The 16,695-nt window shown below is 33.2% G+C and overlaps 1 protein-coding gene and 1 long non-coding RNA gene across 2 annotated transcripts; both read left to right on the top strand.

Annotated features, from left to right (window-relative positions):
* Window positions 1-349: 349 nt before the first annotated feature.
* On the top strand, window positions 350-1,580 carry LOC129319832 (uncharacterized). Its single transcript, XR_008595527.1, has 3 exons — window positions 350-390; window positions 1,019-1,087; window positions 1,540-1,580. It is a non-coding gene; the product is annotated as an uncharacterized LOC129319832 (long non-coding RNA).
* Window positions 1,581-7,429: 5,849 nt separating this feature from the next.
* LOC129320055 (protein PSK SIMULATOR 1-like) lies at window positions 7,430-14,817 on the top strand. Its single transcript, XM_054965204.1, has 12 exons — window positions 7,430-8,307; window positions 9,271-9,596; window positions 9,721-9,813; window positions 9,920-10,010; window positions 10,906-10,999; window positions 11,842-11,939; window positions 12,026-12,095; window positions 12,403-12,506; window positions 13,162-13,278; window positions 13,470-13,546; window positions 13,645-13,689; window positions 13,774-14,817. The coding sequence occupies exons 1-12, from the start codon at window positions 8,014-8,016 to the stop codon at window positions 14,273-14,275; spliced, it is 1,911 nt and encodes a 636-aa protein (XP_054821179.1). The 5' UTR covers window positions 7,430-8,013; the 3' UTR covers window positions 14,276-14,817.
* Window positions 14,818-16,695: the final 1,878 nt, after the last annotated feature.

Here is a 16,695-nt window from a genome sequence, read left to right as displayed (position 1 = left end):
TTTTGAAAAGTATTATTAAATTATTATTATAAAAAAAAAAGGTATAAAAAAAAAATAAAAATAAAATAAAATAATAAAAATAAAAAAAATAATAATAAATAAAAAATAAATATTATTAAATTATTATTATTATAATAATAAAAGAAAGAAAGGAAAAGAAAGGAAGAAGAAGAAGAAAGCAAATTGTTTCGTCCGCCGCCTCAACAGTAACAATAATAAAATAATAATAAAAAGAAAAGAAGAAGAAGAGAGAGAAAATAATTAAAAAAAAATGTGGGACCCACTGAATTTTTATAAAAACTCACCTTCCTTCATTTCCTCATTCATTCCTGCGCGCGAGCTGAGGCGGAGAGAAGCGAGTTGCCGGTGCGAAATATCTAAATTTTTAAGGTAAGAGTTTTTAATAGGATATTTAGGGTGTGATTTTAAGCTTTTCAAGACTAAGTAAGTGTTCTAAAAATTTTTCTTAGTCATCCTTCTTCTTTAGTTTCTGAGTTTGTAGTGGTAGAAAATTTAAGATCTGGAAGAGGGATGAATTTATGTTGAATAAATATGATTTTTGAGGTTGTCAGTAGTATAATAAATGTTTAGAGTATAAATTTATTGATGATCTTTGAATCTGTGGCTTATGGATCAAATTCTAAACTAGATCTGAAAATATATGTTGATTTATTGAGGTTTAGATGATTATTTGGGATGAGAAATGAATTATTATGGTTATAGGATTATGATTCTAAGCTAGAGACTTAATTTTTAATTTTTGAGTATTTTAGGTACGAATTTATGAAATAAAAAGAAAATTTTGATAATAGAAATTAGTTTAGAAGTTGATTTTTAGATTATTAATGTTTATTGATAATTAAAAGAGGAGTTAAAAATTATACTTAATAGTATTAACTATAGATTTGTATTAAGATTGAGATTAGGAATTATGTTATATTTTTAATTCTATTATTAGAATTATTTTATTAGTTTCAAAAATTGAAACTAATATTTATAAATAATATGTTATTTGTAGATTGTATTACTGGTGAAGATTGTGGTGAGAGAGAAATTTTAAGGAATAATTTATTGAAAAAGCCACAAGGTAACCATGCTTTTAATTTGTGATTAGTGTTACTTCATGTTAATTGGGTGATTATTGAGAAAATTATGAATTTTGTAATATTGTATAATTGTGCAATATTATTATGAATTTGTTTATTATTGTGGGAGGTGTTGGGAGACTTGCTATTATTGTTGTATTTATGTGCCACGTGGTACGCCCCTATTGGAGCTCAATAGGTGGTTTGTAAGGGCTCGGGCTAATCTACCTTTGGCCGGGTAATTTAGTACCGAGTGAGGGCTACGGCTCGAGGTTAATGGAGGGATATAAGGATGGTTGTTTGTGTTTATTATAATATTTCTTATATTTGTTGGAATTATATTATTTTTAATTCTCACTTAGTAAGCACACACTTAACTGTTTGTATACACTATCATAAATTGGCTTTGGTTACTGGGACTTTTGAGTCTCATTATGTGGTTAACAATTTTCAGGAGAAGAGCCACGAGTGACACGTGGAGGAGTCCCAGAGGCTTAGTGGTATAGATCCACTGTCTCTTTTGGGTATTTAATTTATGATTTATAATGTGTTATATTGCCAATATTAGGACTTTTTTGTTTATTGTCAATTATATGAATATATAAATGTAATCATGCCTTTCAAACTATTTCTATTTTTGGTACAATTTGGATGACTGTAATTTTAATATTTGGTTTACTTTGGATTGGTTAAAATGGCATGATTATAAGGTCAAATAACTGGCTTGTGTTGAAAATTGATTAAATTGCTTATTTTACTTGTTGGGAGTATAAGGATGGACAAATGTGATTTAGTTTACTTGTTGGGAGTATAAGGATGGACAAATGTGATTTAGCCTAATGGCATGTGGGAGGTAAAAATTTATCTGAAATGTTATAGTGTGTGAGTTGAAGCCAATTATAAAATATTTTATATCAAATTATTGATATAAAAATGTGTTGGGTGGCTGTAACCCAACTATGGTTGAGTTAAATTATTTAAAAAAAAAAAATTTGGTGTGTTACACCTTTTACTCTTGTCTACCTTTCGTGAGTATTGACCATTCAACACTCTAAAGTAGTATAATATTTATAAATCTCATTTCCATAAAAACATTGTTATTAAACAATTAGAAAACATATTTGCACTATAATCAAAGTAGTACCCCATAACCCCTTATAAAGCACATTTAATCTTTTAAAACATGTAATGCATGATAACTAGTAATATTTATTCAAAAATAGCTAAAACAAAGTAATAAGAAATATAAATTCCCCTGTTACCTCAACCCTTTGGTACTAAAAGAGTTCCCCTTGTACAAAAGGGCTCGGCTTGTTCCTTACTTCTCAATAAGTTCCACCAACAATTTTCTACAACATATAAGTGATCCACATCACTTATCATGACAAATAGTATTAATGAAGACTATAACTTATACCACACAACTTAGGTCAATGAGTCATAATCCACCCTAATGGTCCATATATTAAACCAACCATTCACATAGTATCACTTAACCACCAAAACCATTTATTAGCCATCACTAGGCTAATTTTCAATTTATATAATTTTTTTTAATCAATTAAAAACCTTTACTTAGTGCCACCAACTTTCACCATTAGCCCTTATAATGAAAACCAAATCTTAATTTAAATCTTATTGGGCTCAAATAGCAAAATTATAACTAAATCAATAGGCTTAAACCATTGAGGAGCAAAAACCCAATTTCTCAAGGTTTATTTTGTGCCCAAAACACCTCTTTTCATCCAATTATTCACTCAAAACATTAGATCACTATATAGAAACTCAAAACATGCTCCCTAGAATCTAAAGAAACAAAAGCTTACAAGAATAAAGCCTTTGGGATCAAAATCTAAAAATTTTCTCTTCCAAAAATTGAAGAAAATCAAGAGAAAGAGAAGAGGATTGAAGTAGGGAGTTTACCTATCGTGTAGCCGAGCTCGCAACGGTCGCAAAGACTCCTAGATCCAAGCCTAACTCCCTCCCTTTCTCTTCTCTTCTTCCTCTCTCTCTCTCTCCCGTTTGTGCGTTTGCTTCCTTTCTCATTTTCTTTGCGTTTCTGCATCAGTTTGCTCCTTAAAATGCTGGTCAAAAACTTTGGGAAAAATTACAAGAAAGGGCCCAATATTTTTTATTATTGCACAAAAGCCCGGGTCAACTTTGGTAATTTTTCCCATAGTTAAAAATCAAATAAAACCAAACTTTTGCTTAGTAAAATTCGAACTCTGGGCCTCTATTAAATTATTCTAAATTTTAATTTAATTATAGATATTTTATTTTATTTTTGTTTATTTTTTTTAAATAAATTTGAGTCTTAAAATTTTTAGGATGTTACATATGAAATGGTGATTTTAGCCTTGATAATAATTTTTAAATTTTTAAATTATTTTTGGATGAATTCTTAGAAAATAAATTGATGAAATTTTTGATATTATGATTGATTTAAAACTTAGGTATAGTTTATTGATGTATGAGAATTTTAAAAAAAATTAAAAAATTAAATGAGGAACTAACTTGGAATTAGTGTTAATATAAAAATTAAGCCTAAACTTTCTAATTCTTTAAATTAAAATTATTTATTAATTTAATATAAAATTAATGTTTAGTATTATGTAATTATTATCATACATATATTATTAAATGACTATGTAAATTGTGTTGTCTAAGAAAGTGGTGAAAGAGGTGTTGTATAAGAGAACATGTTATTCAAGGTACGAAGTAACCATGATTAATGTATAGTAATATGTGTGTGTGTGTGATTATTGTGTGTGTGTTTTGTTATTTGAAATAATATATGTGTATATTTTTGTTCGAAATAATTGTCAAGGGGGTTAAATTTATATTTATGAATATTTTGTGAATATTGACACTACTAAAAATGTGAGATAAATTATCTAGTTGATTGTTATAAATGCGTGACTGGTTGAAATATATTAAAAATTGTTCAATAGGGATTTTTGTTTGATCGAGTTACCACGCGATAAACCTTTATTGAAACTATCGCTTGTAGCTTAGTCCAACTCACCTTTAATCAAGTGACTTGGTGTTTGAGTATGGAATATAGAGGGATATAAAGTATAGTCACGCTAATTGAATAATTGTTCATATTGTTGATTAATTGTTTTATTTGTCTACTTAACAATCGCACAGTCAACTACCTTATGTGCATTATTGCGTATTAATATTTGGTTATTAAGACTGTTAAGTCTCATTCTCTATGGTTATTAATTTTTTTAGAAGTGAGTTTGGCCAAATAAGTACCTGAGGCATAATTTGATACATGAGACACCATTTTCTAATTCAACCTCTTTATTTTTATTAGATGTATATTATGCCAATTTAGGGCGTATATGTATATATTGAACATGTAAACTTTATTTATGAATTATTGTATTTTATATGCTGAGAAAATTTTGTCTATCCCTCATAGTCCTGGATATCTGTGAAGTAGAATTTCAACCAGGTATGCCCATATGTGGTAGTTTGGTTTGGTCGTAGTCAATAGGAAAATGTATAATTGGGCTCAAGTTGTGTATTTATAGCAAAGACATGGTTTGTGAAGTGTTGCTTATGTGACCATGATTTTGAATTTGTAACAGGGGTATACATTTAAAATATTTAACGACTGTTTTCTTAATTATCATGGTAAAGTAAATTCATTATATTTAAATATTTATGTTATAATAAACCCTTTTTTTTATCATGGTATGCCATTTGTGAAAGGTTTTTATAGCTCTTTTTTCTATAATGGTAAGAGTTCAAAATTATTAAAATAGTTTATCAAACTATTAATTTACAAAAAAAAATGTAAAAATTGAAAGCATTACACAAAATGTGTGGTGTCGTATAAACAAATAACAACATAAATAGTAAATGCAAACTTTAAAATGTCATAATTTTATGTACACATATTTAAATTGAGTCATTCAAATGTCTATATAGAGCTTATAATATAATCTAGCAATTAGTTATAAGAATGCACTTCCCAAACAATTTACTTCGCCAAACCAAAACCAAAGCCAACATTAACGCTCAAACCACTTGACCAAATCATAAATGCATAAAATGACCTAAGTAGGTTATTGTAACGATCATATGCACTTAATTTTATCAATTGAGTTATAGCCACCCAATACAATTAAAATTAAAACTCAATATAAATTTTCATAATATAATGCAATGCTCCAAGCATAATATTCATATCAAAATAAGACCACAAATATCAAAAATATGTCTCGTGACTACTGCATACAAGTTTAATCTAAAAATACTGAGTCACATGTTCAATCCATAAAAGTATACTTTGAGGTTGACAAAATATACATAGCTAAACAAAAATGAGGCCTAACACTACTAGTTGGTGTCCACACACCAACACTATGCCTTTAGTACTTCTTTCACTAAAGTTTTCCCTAAAAAATGTTAACAGCAAGGAATGAGATGTAAAAATCTCAATAATAAAAAATGCCATAATACATGTAATACAGCTAATTATACAATTGCTAATTGGGCAAATAAAGCATGTTTTCAAATAAATTATAGACAAGCAAATCAAACAGTGAAATGCATATCTACACCTTATCTCCGCCTTACTTTGTACTTGGAATCTAACTAATTTTGCTAAAGGTATGCTAGTCCAAGCTGCGAGCCATTTATTGGGTCTAATAAGAACATATCATGTAATATAATTACCATTCATGCAAGAAATTTCTATCACCGTTTCAAACCCAATAAGTCATATCGATAATATATCCAAGCAAGAAAGACACACCAAACAAATTTACACATATCCAAACATAATATCGAAATCATGTACAATTTCATCTCACTTGCCAATAAAATTTCCAAACAAATAATATAGACTTCCAAATATAATATTTTCCAAATGATACTTATTTTTAATTTTTAACTAAACACTAACGCAAATAATTACAAAGCAAACACCATAATAAATTAATAAAGGTTACTTTTACCCTTAGCAAGCAAATTTCCTTGGATAAGCCACTAATCACCACCAACAGTATTAAAACTACAATCTACATAATATACAAGGCTGATTATTGTTAATACATGTATTCAAACACTAATCACGTGCTAATTATAGGATTAGATTAATTGATCTCATAACCCTAATGCACTCCCATATACTTTAATAACCAAATTTAATCATTCTCATCCTTATTTCATCTCTTAAGCATAAATTTAATGTTTAATCACTCATTATCATCCTATAAATTTAGGGTTTCAAATTTAATCACCCTATACGGTAATTTCCACCATCAAAACGATTTGAACAATATCCATCTAACCTCAAACATGCCTCATGGCCTAGATCCACAACTAAGGCAACCTTTAGATGAAAGGCCTAACATAAATGCCAACAAATTTTGCTTGGAAAATGGAGACAAGAGGATAGGAGAATGATAGATGAGCTTACCTTAAATGGTTGAAGCCTCAAAATCAAGCTTGTATGGTGGAAGATGTGAAACCTTGGCAAAGTTACTTAATTTCACCTCCCATTATTTTGTTTATCTCCCTCTCTTTTTGATTTTGCAAATTAAATATCAATGTTTAAAATGTATTGTATGCCGCGGCACATAATATAGTGCTAAAAAATCACACCTAAACCCGATAATGTAGGCCTAGTATTTTTTTTTGGATTCCAAATAACTCTTATACATAATTCTATTTCCAATTTCAACTAATAATTAATCGCTTAAATAATGAATCAATCTCAATAAACCTCAATCAAACATAATTTTACAATTACCCCACAATACTCATAATTCCTCAAATGCACAAGTTTTTCTCAATTAATTTACAGCTTAAAATCAGAATATTATGATTGGAGTTATTAGGCTTAATATTTGTCAACATGAAAGATGAATATTTGTGTTTTTTTGTTAAAATTTAAAAAATAATTTACAAAATGTATCACAACAAATTTGCAAAATTAAAAATTAAATTTGTAAATATCTAAAATTGTTAAACTTATTATCATCAAGGATCAATAAACTTTGTTAACGCTTTGAAATTAATTAAAACTTGATTTGAATTAATTGATTTTCTTATGACTTAACTGTAATTTTTCCTTAAATATTCAGATAAAATTATAAAACGCATACGAAGACGAAGACCGAAGGGAAGTGAGATGGTCAGCGAAGAAATTTGAATGCGACCAATTCCGTGTCGCCGGTCAAAGGCGGTAGTCTTGTCTGTCTGTGATATCTCGCGAGGGAAGAGCCATGGGCGGCTTCTTCAGCTACCCTTAACTGCTTAACCTACCCCCCCCCCCCCCTCCCATTACTCTGATGCTCTTTCCTTCTCTTCTTTTTTTGGGCCTGAACTTCCCTTCTCTTCAAACCATATGATTTTCCTCTATCCTCATTATTAATCATAGGAAAGTTTTTCACTTTACGCATATCTATCATTCAATTAACTCACAGTCACACCCAAACAATACTAGTTTGACAAGTTCAAATTTAACTTTTTACCAAGTAGATGTTTGTAGGACTCTAGCGAAAGGGAATTGCGATTCTCATTGTTATTATATTATTATTGTAACTGTAATGTTATAATTACCTTCTTGGCGCTCAAAGAGAGGTTGAGTGTGGACTTCAACTTCCTCAATATTCAAGCTTTTGCCCCATCCCAATCCCATAAGCCTCCCCAAAACTAAAACCCTTCTCTTTTGGAATCTGGAATTTTTCCTTTCCCTAGTGTCTTTCACTTCAGAGTTCCGATATTCGTTTCTCCGTGTTTGTTTCCAATTGTTCTACACATGCCTCCATAACATTGACTGCAAACTGGAGAGAAAAATAACGGGTCTTCTCTGTTAATTCGAGACATGGAGGTGTTACCGGAGCTGAGCCTTTGAGTACATGTCAGGGGGTACAGCGGTTGAGTTTTTGTTTGGTTATCTGAAACTATGGGGGGAATTTGTTCGAGGTCCGCCAACGAGGACAAGGTGTTTGCCAAGACCGATGAAAATTTTGTGAATCATAAATCTGGTAAGAATGGCCAGTCTAGCGTGCCGAGTGATTTCACTACTGCACCTCAGATACGTGAGAAAATGGAGAAGGATTTGCAAGAACCTAGTGAAATTCGAGGCTTAGATGCAGGGACTAGTCCAAATGATTTCTATGATGGAATCCCACGCTTTTCTGATTCTTTTCCACACAAATCTAGATCAGTTAAATCAAGGCAGGCTGCTGTGGCAAAGGTTGGTTCATTATGGTTCGCTTCAAATGCTCAACCCTTTGACTAATTCTTTACTATTATTTATGCGCCCGAGCTGGGCTACTCAGTGATGGATCTATTTATAGATCGCAGGGGTTTATGTTGAGAGTCCGGATTAATTTGTCCTAACTATGCGCATTTTTAGAATTTTTTTTTTTTTTTACCCTCGCCTGTCAATGGCATGGCAATGAAAATCTGGTTAGTTTCCGAGAATTAAATCAGAAAGCAGGATCATTATTTTAAAATAGGAAAGTCCTAAGCAATTGTTTTTAATGAGCAGGATCGCTAGTTTATTCTGGCAAGGGAAGCTCGTTAATGGTAACACCTCCTAACTAGCCATAAGTTGACTGGTAAAAAAGGCCTTTTGTTGGTGGGAACTCAAAACAAGGCCAGCAGCGCATGTACATTTACCCCGATTTTTAGAGGGAATGCTTATTGAATAGTTGCAGATATTTTAGAAAAAGCTAGCAACAATATAGAAAAGGAGAACACAACGAAAGCCCTAATGATATGAATCTTGAACTGAGAATGAGTCCATTGGATTGGTTGAAGAATCTGTTGACCACTTAATAGCAGAGTAGGTTATAAAAATTTCAACCGTGTCTTTCCTGTGAACTTCTTGTTGTCTAGAAAATTTTGGCATGCTTCCAAGCCTAATGATCTGTACTAACCAACACCCATCCACATTCATGAGAATCAGTGCATAGGATTTTATTATACTGGCTGAACTTCACGGTCTTCATCCTCTTCATTGCAATGGTTACAATTTGAATTAGCTATTTTATTTGTTGTTTTACCCCACATATATACTTACTACTTTCAAATTTAGTTTACTGTTTTGTTATGTCTTTAAGTTAAGTAAGCAGGTTTGTTGAAACGAAAGGAGAATAAAACGACCAAGGTTGGAAAATTTTGATGGTACCTACAAAGATATTTTCTGTTTCAGGTTTCAGAGGTGAGTTCACGTCTAGGAAGAGCTGGTACCATTGGAATTGGGAAGGCAGTGGATGTCTTGGACACTCTTGGGAGCAGCATGACAAATTTAAATGCTGGAAGTGGGTTTATTTCTGGAACTGCAACAAAAGGAAATGAAATTGCTATCTTAGCATTTGAGGTTGCAAACACTATCGTCAAGGGCTCTAGTCTCATTCAATCTCTGTCGAACCGAAGTATTTGGCATTTAAAAGAAGAGGTGCTTCCTTCAAAGGGTGTGCAAGATTTAGTATCTAAGGATACGGATGAACTTCTAAGGATTGTTGCTGCAGATAAGAGGTAAGTATAGGGTTAAGTTAGATGAGTTAAGTGAATTCAGTTCCTAAATAAGCTAAATTATTCATTTGATTTTATTATGATTATGAAATGGCAACTGCAAGTAATCATTTGGTTTTGCCTTCAGGGAGGAGTTGAAAGTTTTTGCTGATGAGGTAATCCGTTTCGGAAATCGCTCCAAGGATCCTCAATGGCACAACTTGGACCGTTACTTTGAGAAGTAATATAAATTGTACTCTCTTAATTCATGAGAATTTTAGCTTTTCATATGTTCCCCTCTCTTGTACTGACTCTTTTACAAGACATCTATTTATTCTATATTACAGAATCAACAGAGAACAGAATGCCCAGAGACTGTCAACAGATGAGGTTGAATCAATGATGCAGCAATTGATGACTTGGGTCCAGCTCACAGCTGTGAGTATTATCCTCATCTAATTTGAGATCAAATATTAAGTCCAGAACTGATATCTACTTTGTTGAATTGATTGAAAGCTTTTTAACTGCTTTTCTTGTACACATATAACATATCAGTTGCAAAGAGTGTTTGCCCTCTTCTCTCTTCCACTTCCACTATAGTCTACATGATGTCTTCAAATGCATCATGATCTATGTGCAAAGGTGAAGGGGGATTGATGTATACAACTACTTTTATTTTTTATTTTTGTGTGATAGTATACAACTATTTTTACCTATGTATAATCTGTCAACGCAAATAACTTGATATTGAGTTGTGTTCCACATTGATGTGACATCTTGTACTGAAGTAAAACTGACATGGAATATGTCCTAGACGATTACCTTAATTTCATTATGATACAAATGTTTCTGAAATGAGGTGAATTTTATGATGGTTGGATCTTGTATGTACTCTTTTCTTAATTGGTTTAATCATTTATGTACAGCTTGCTTCCTATTATGGGGATGAACTGACTGATATTTCTTGAGTTATTTTAAATGTAGTACACACTCAGTCATTATAATTTCCATTTGGTAGTCTGATTAAATAAGATGAGGAAGTACATACTATATTTTTTGTGCCTTGCGTGGCATTTCCTAGTCTGTTCATGCTCATATATGCATAATCTAGAATCACTCAACATTATACAATTTTATAAAATTTATATTCAAGGTTTTCGATTATCTTCCCCTGGTAGAAACAAGGGGATTTATCTATCCCCTGACAAAGATTTTATTGTCCCATGCATTTGCTTTTTATTCTAGTTAGCCTTTTATTTATGTTTTTCTTAGGCCTTACTAATGCATGGCATAATTCTGAATAAGATTTTTATATAATTTTTTATTGCTTCAGGAGTTATACCATGAATTACATGCTCTGGATAGATTTCAGCAAGACTATCTCAGTAAGCGCCAAGAGGATGATAGTTCTGGTGCAGCTCATAAAGGTGATCGTATATCCTACTTGTGACACGATTTGCAACTCTTGTTTGTGATAAGCAATCTTTTATTGAAAATACAAAGCTTTCTAAAGAACATAAAGTCAAAAGAGAAGATTAATTGGGGCTTTTTGATAGAATGAACATTTGGAAGGTGGAGAATATGTCTTAAACTTGGACAAGACTGCCATAGTGTAATTGGTTAGACAGATATTTGCTTTCGTTGTTTACTGTTTCACTGTCTATACATCAGTAGTATCTGACCAATGTAGAATAACTGGTTATGCTATATCATGTCTCGTTTGTTTAATTATTTAGACTGCTAGTGAAAATGGTCTGCCATTTTAGTTTTGAACATCTACTAGAATGTTCCTTCTAATGGTATGCCACGCTGATTTATGGATTCCTTTGCACTCCTTTTGGAAATTATGACTGCTATGAAAAGTAAAGATGACATTTAAGTTAAAGAATTGATTCACCGAGGCTGTGAAATAAATGTAAACTTGCTGTTGTCTACTTGAGCCCTATTCTCATTATGCCAAGTCTTATAGCTTGTCATCCCTATGCGAGAATAATTGACAGTCAAAGAGATCACTGCTGCTACTTGCTAATGCATCTACTTTTGGTTCTGTACTAGAGTAGTAGAGTCATAGATTGTAATGTCTAGAATAGTATCGCATGCAATGGCCAGTATGCTGAGGAATTTGTTTGAATTTTTGAAATCAGAATTGCATAGGAGTATGATAAAGATATTCACTCTGATTGACATGTTTGACTTTACCATATATGAGCAATATTTTAGGAAAATCTTTTATATGTAACTTTTGACCTGAATGTCTCTCTACATATAGATGATAGCCTCCCAATCTTGAGGGCGGAACTTAAAACTCAAAAGAAGCAAGTTAAACAGTTGAAGAAAAAGTCACTCTGGTCCAGAAGTTTGGAGGAGGTAGCTTAGAGTTTAGATTGTTACTTTAGATGGATTTGTTTCTCTTGTCTCTTGATCAGTGTGATTCATATTCTTATGGATTACAGATTATGGAGATGCTTGTAGACGTTGTCCAATTTTTGCATTTGGAGATGGACAATATCTTTGGCAGTGAAGGTATAATATCCGTTACTTTCAGCATCTTGTTCTCGTTTCATATGATTCAGTTAATGTTACTTATTTATAACTATTGTGCATGTCTCAATCATATTGAGCTAAACGTATTGTTCTCGGAACATTTATAAGTTGAAATGGGAGAAAATGAATGGGAGAAGGGGCGGAGATGTAAAGATACTGGAAGGGTAGCGGGGAGAGTTATCTGGTTTTAATTTTTTCTCTCATCACTCACTCTCGAAAACAGCATGTATTGAAATCTGTATTTTGCTTCTTACTTGTAATGATTTTTATCCATGAACTACTGCAGATCGTCAGAAGCCTGTAATTGGATGCAGCAGCAGTCGTCAAAGATTGGGTCCTGCAGGCCTTGCTTTGCACTATGCAAATATAGTACTCCAAATCGATACTCTTGTAAGTTTATCTTCTATGATGCCTTTTTTCATTAAAAGTCTCTAATCTAAAATGTGCCTTTTCCAGGTGATAGTTTTATTTTATTAATCAAGTATCAAGAGAGTCTTATCTTATTATTGCCTTTAAATATTGGATTTCTTCATCAGTTTCTCGTAATAAACACTTCCCCAGCATAACATGATAGCACAATTATCTTGATCCAAAATTATATGAACCTAAATTTCTATTTGCTACTTTTGTTGACGCAAAAATATGTGCATGTGAACAATTAACAACCTGATGCATTGATGCTTAAACTTGTTTCATTCACCTAGGAAGATGGTCCTATATTAAAAAAAATATTGAGTATTTGATAATGCTCAATTTGTATGCATTGCCCATATCGTCAAAGGATTGGACTGCACTTGGCAGCCCAAAATTCCTTTTTAATGTCTTTTAACTAACAGTACAACTAAAACATTAGGGGGAAAGGCCACTATTTGCGTTAATTGTTAAGAGTCCTGACATTTGATAGTCGGGCTATGATTTGATCACAAGATAAATCCCAGGGAAGCTTTCTGATTTTAGTGTAGTGAGCCATGCTGCTTTAGTTTCTAAGAAAAATTTGTTTAGCTGCAATGAATAGACCTGTGCTGAGTTGGGTTGATGTTGGCAGGTTGCACGATCCAGTTCTATGCCTGCAAATACAAGGGATTCATTATATCAGAGCTTGCCTCCTAATGTAAAATTGGCTTTGCGTTCCAAATTACCGTCTGTTCACGTTGCAAACCAGGTTTGTTTATATGTTGCAACTTTCTTATGCCACCACAGCTTACATCCTTGTATTGTTAAAAACCAACGGGAAATACTCAACCCATTCTGAAATCAATTTCTTATGTTCTTTGTTGTTCACTTCTTCTTAAGTAAAGGCATCTCCTCAAACCTCAAGTCCTCAACTAATTATTTGTCCTTTGTTCTCTAAAGATGACCGTAACAGAGATCAAAGATGAGATGGAGAAGACATTGCACTGGCTGGTTCCAGTTGCCACCAACACAGCCAAGTATGGTGTTTTGTTTTTCTTCAAATAAATCATTTTATTTAATACATGTATAATCTGTTGTAACTTTTTGGCATTTCATTGCTGTAAAATTGACTCAGGGCACATCATGGTTTTGGTTGGGTTGGGGAGTGGGCGAACACTGGGTGAGTAACTAGTCAGTTCTTTTACAACATCTAAACTTGTTTGTTTGTTTTCCCATTTTTAAAGTGATCGTTTGGTTCTTGCAGCTCTGAGGTAAATAGGAAGAACACGCAGACTGACGTGATGCGAATTGAGACATTTCACCATGCAGACAAGGACAAAGTTGAAAGTTACATTCTTGAACTTCTTTTATGGCTTCATCGCCTGGCCATCAAAAGTAAGGCTAACAGTGATTTTGGTGAAGCAAAGTCTACGCTCAAGCCAGCTGCCGGCACTGCTTTGCAAAAGACAGATGAGCAACCTAAGAATGCTGAGCATCCGTTACTAACAATTGATGAACAAAACCTGCTGCAAGATGTAATTAAGAAAACACGGATCCGAGGAATCAGCAAGAGCTTGGACTTCGACAGCATGAATACTACAAGGGAGAAGAGCAGCAGGCTGACAAGGAGTTGCAGCCATTCATCAACAACTAGAAGCAAGGAATCAACATTTAATAGGATTTCGTCTAAGCTTCCTCTGATTGATTTTGGCATTGACAAAGAGAGAGCATTGGATGTGATTGACAGAGTGGACATGGTCAGATAGTTTGTACATACAACGTATTCATGCTGCACTGCTGCAACCGTTGATTGCCAATTCATGGCTGCACTTGTGGTATCTTTGGCTTCATTAAATTGTTTTGGTGAAGTGCTATTGTACAAAACACTCATGGCACAAAGGTAGAATGAAGGGAAAACAGGCTTTTCTAGTCTCCAAAAAGATGATTGCATTGCCCGCTTGGGGCTGAGGCAGAGTGGATTGCGTTTTCATCGTGCATAGACAATAGGAGGACGGGTGCCTGCCTAGTTTTGGATTGCTGCACTGGTTACTTTTGGCTTTGGTGTATCCTTGAACGCTGCCAAAAGTGGAACCTATTTTTTATTTTTTAATAGAAATGTAGATCCAGCTTTTATAGATTGTACATCATCTGAATAAAAGTAGAATCATTGAATATGTATGTACAAGAGCTTGATGTTTTGAGAGTTTGTCTTTATTGTTTGGTACATGAGCGGAGCAGATTTAGAGTAGTTGATTCACCTTGAATTAGCGTATCTCACAGTTTCAATTAACATGTTATTTCACTCTAATATTGCTAGTTTCTTTCCTCGACCTGCCTAGCTCTTGGAGAGTTTGCTGTAACACTACTGTGAATGTAGCTTGTGGATTCTTCCAAGTCTGGGCAAAACGTGTAGCAAGATATTCTATTTGCTTTTGAGCAAGGGAAGGGGTTAAAAAGAGAGTTTTTTTTTTTTTTTGGGGGGGGGGGTGGGCGGGGATGGGGCATGATTCATGTTTGTGTTTTATTCTCAGTTTGGGTTTTTTTTTTAATCTTCTTTATCTTGACCCAGAAAAAAGGGTAGAATCCTCCCCAAAAGCCCGAATTATATGACTTGGCATGTGAATAATTAAGTAATTTGAATTAATTGAAATTATATATAAATTGGATAGGAAAATTGTCAATTGATTCCGTAACTGCTTTATTGTATTGTAGTTTTTTTATATAGTAGTGTATCATGAATTATACGAATTCACATTTCTTGTCACAGTTATATTTTGTTTCCTTCTTAGTTATTACAATACATAAAGTATAATAAAGCTGGGGGGGGGGGGGAAGCCGGTCTTGGATTTTCAGCTTTCTACATGGATCTTTTCCCAAACTCATTTAGAAATTAGAAATATTTTCTAGACTTTCATTTGGTTTTAAAACACTTCTGATATAAATTGTATTTAAACATTGTTTTTTTTGGGGGGGGGATTTTATCCCTATTGTAACTATTTTAACAGGATTTTTCTTTATTATTGTTCTTAAAAAATATTACTTCCTGAAATCAACTATTTTAACAGGATTTTTCTTTATTATTGTTCTTAAAAAAAAATTACTTCCTGAAATTCTCAAAATTGAACTGGCAACGTTCAACTCAGAAGTGATCCACATTCTAATCACCCAGCTTGAGCTTTTCAGCCGGGTAAACCCCTTCTGTTCTACTCCTCCTCTTTGCCTTCTGTGATGGATATTTCGTAGCTTTGTCTTTCACAGAATCACCAGATGATGTCTTAATTGATGCTGGATCTTTTTCTCTGCCGCTCCTCCTGCAATACAACATGTTCCGAAAGTATAGCTCAAATCAAAGGCGTTCAAGAATCAGAACATCCTTAAAACCACAATAAGCATTCGATACAAACCTGAAGTGCAAGAACATGACCAACATGCCAACCGCAGCAGTGCCACCCAGGACTGATTTTAACATTAGCATATTTTGAGGTTTCCCTCTTGGTCTTTCTACACTTGCCTCTTCTTTTTCAACCAATTTATCAGCTGATGGAAAAATCTTCTCATCTTCCGGTGTTATTTCTTCCTACGTCACAACAAAATCGACAGAAAGTTTCAATTTTGATATAACCTACTGGTTAACAGAAACATGCTTGAGATGGGATCAATTCTTACTGGAAGATGCGTCTCGCTAGTACATTCTGAATGGCTTGCAGGATCAATGTCGTATGTATGTGCTTGATCACCATCTTTGCATTCAAGATTTGTTAAGCAGGATCGTGTCTGAGATACAGCCTCATCGGTTACCACATGCAGTACTCTTTCACCTTCGTAACCTTTGTCATGATCATTAGCATCTTCCTCGCTAGAGGGACAATTTTCATGGTAATCCATGCCTACAACATTGGATAAAACAGCCTGAGAATCCTTGTTTGGCTGTTTGCCATCAATGTTAAATTTCATCGTTGCCTCCTCTTCATTTGATTCAGAGGATATGACTTCAAAAGCTTCATGTTTTATACAAGGAGTATTTTCCTCATAGGATCCCACCTTTAAAAACGATGGGGGAAAACTTCTACGATCGTTAGGTGATATCAAAGCACATTTTCCTTTCTGATCCCATTTACAAAAATCAGACGATAAGTAGGACTGAAATGACAGCAAATCCTCAGACTCGTGAAAACTAGCATTAGAA

This window comes from Prosopis cineraria, unplaced genomic scaffold (assembly GCF_029017545.1).
Source record: "Prosopis cineraria cultivar Desert tree isolate PC_DT_omini unplaced genomic scaffold, ASM2901754v1 PC9, whole genome shotgun sequence".
Classification (NCBI taxonomy): domain Eukaryota; kingdom Viridiplantae; phylum Streptophyta; class Magnoliopsida; order Fabales; family Fabaceae; genus Prosopis; species Prosopis cineraria.
This window is presented reverse-complemented; position numbering and strand designations above follow the sequence as displayed.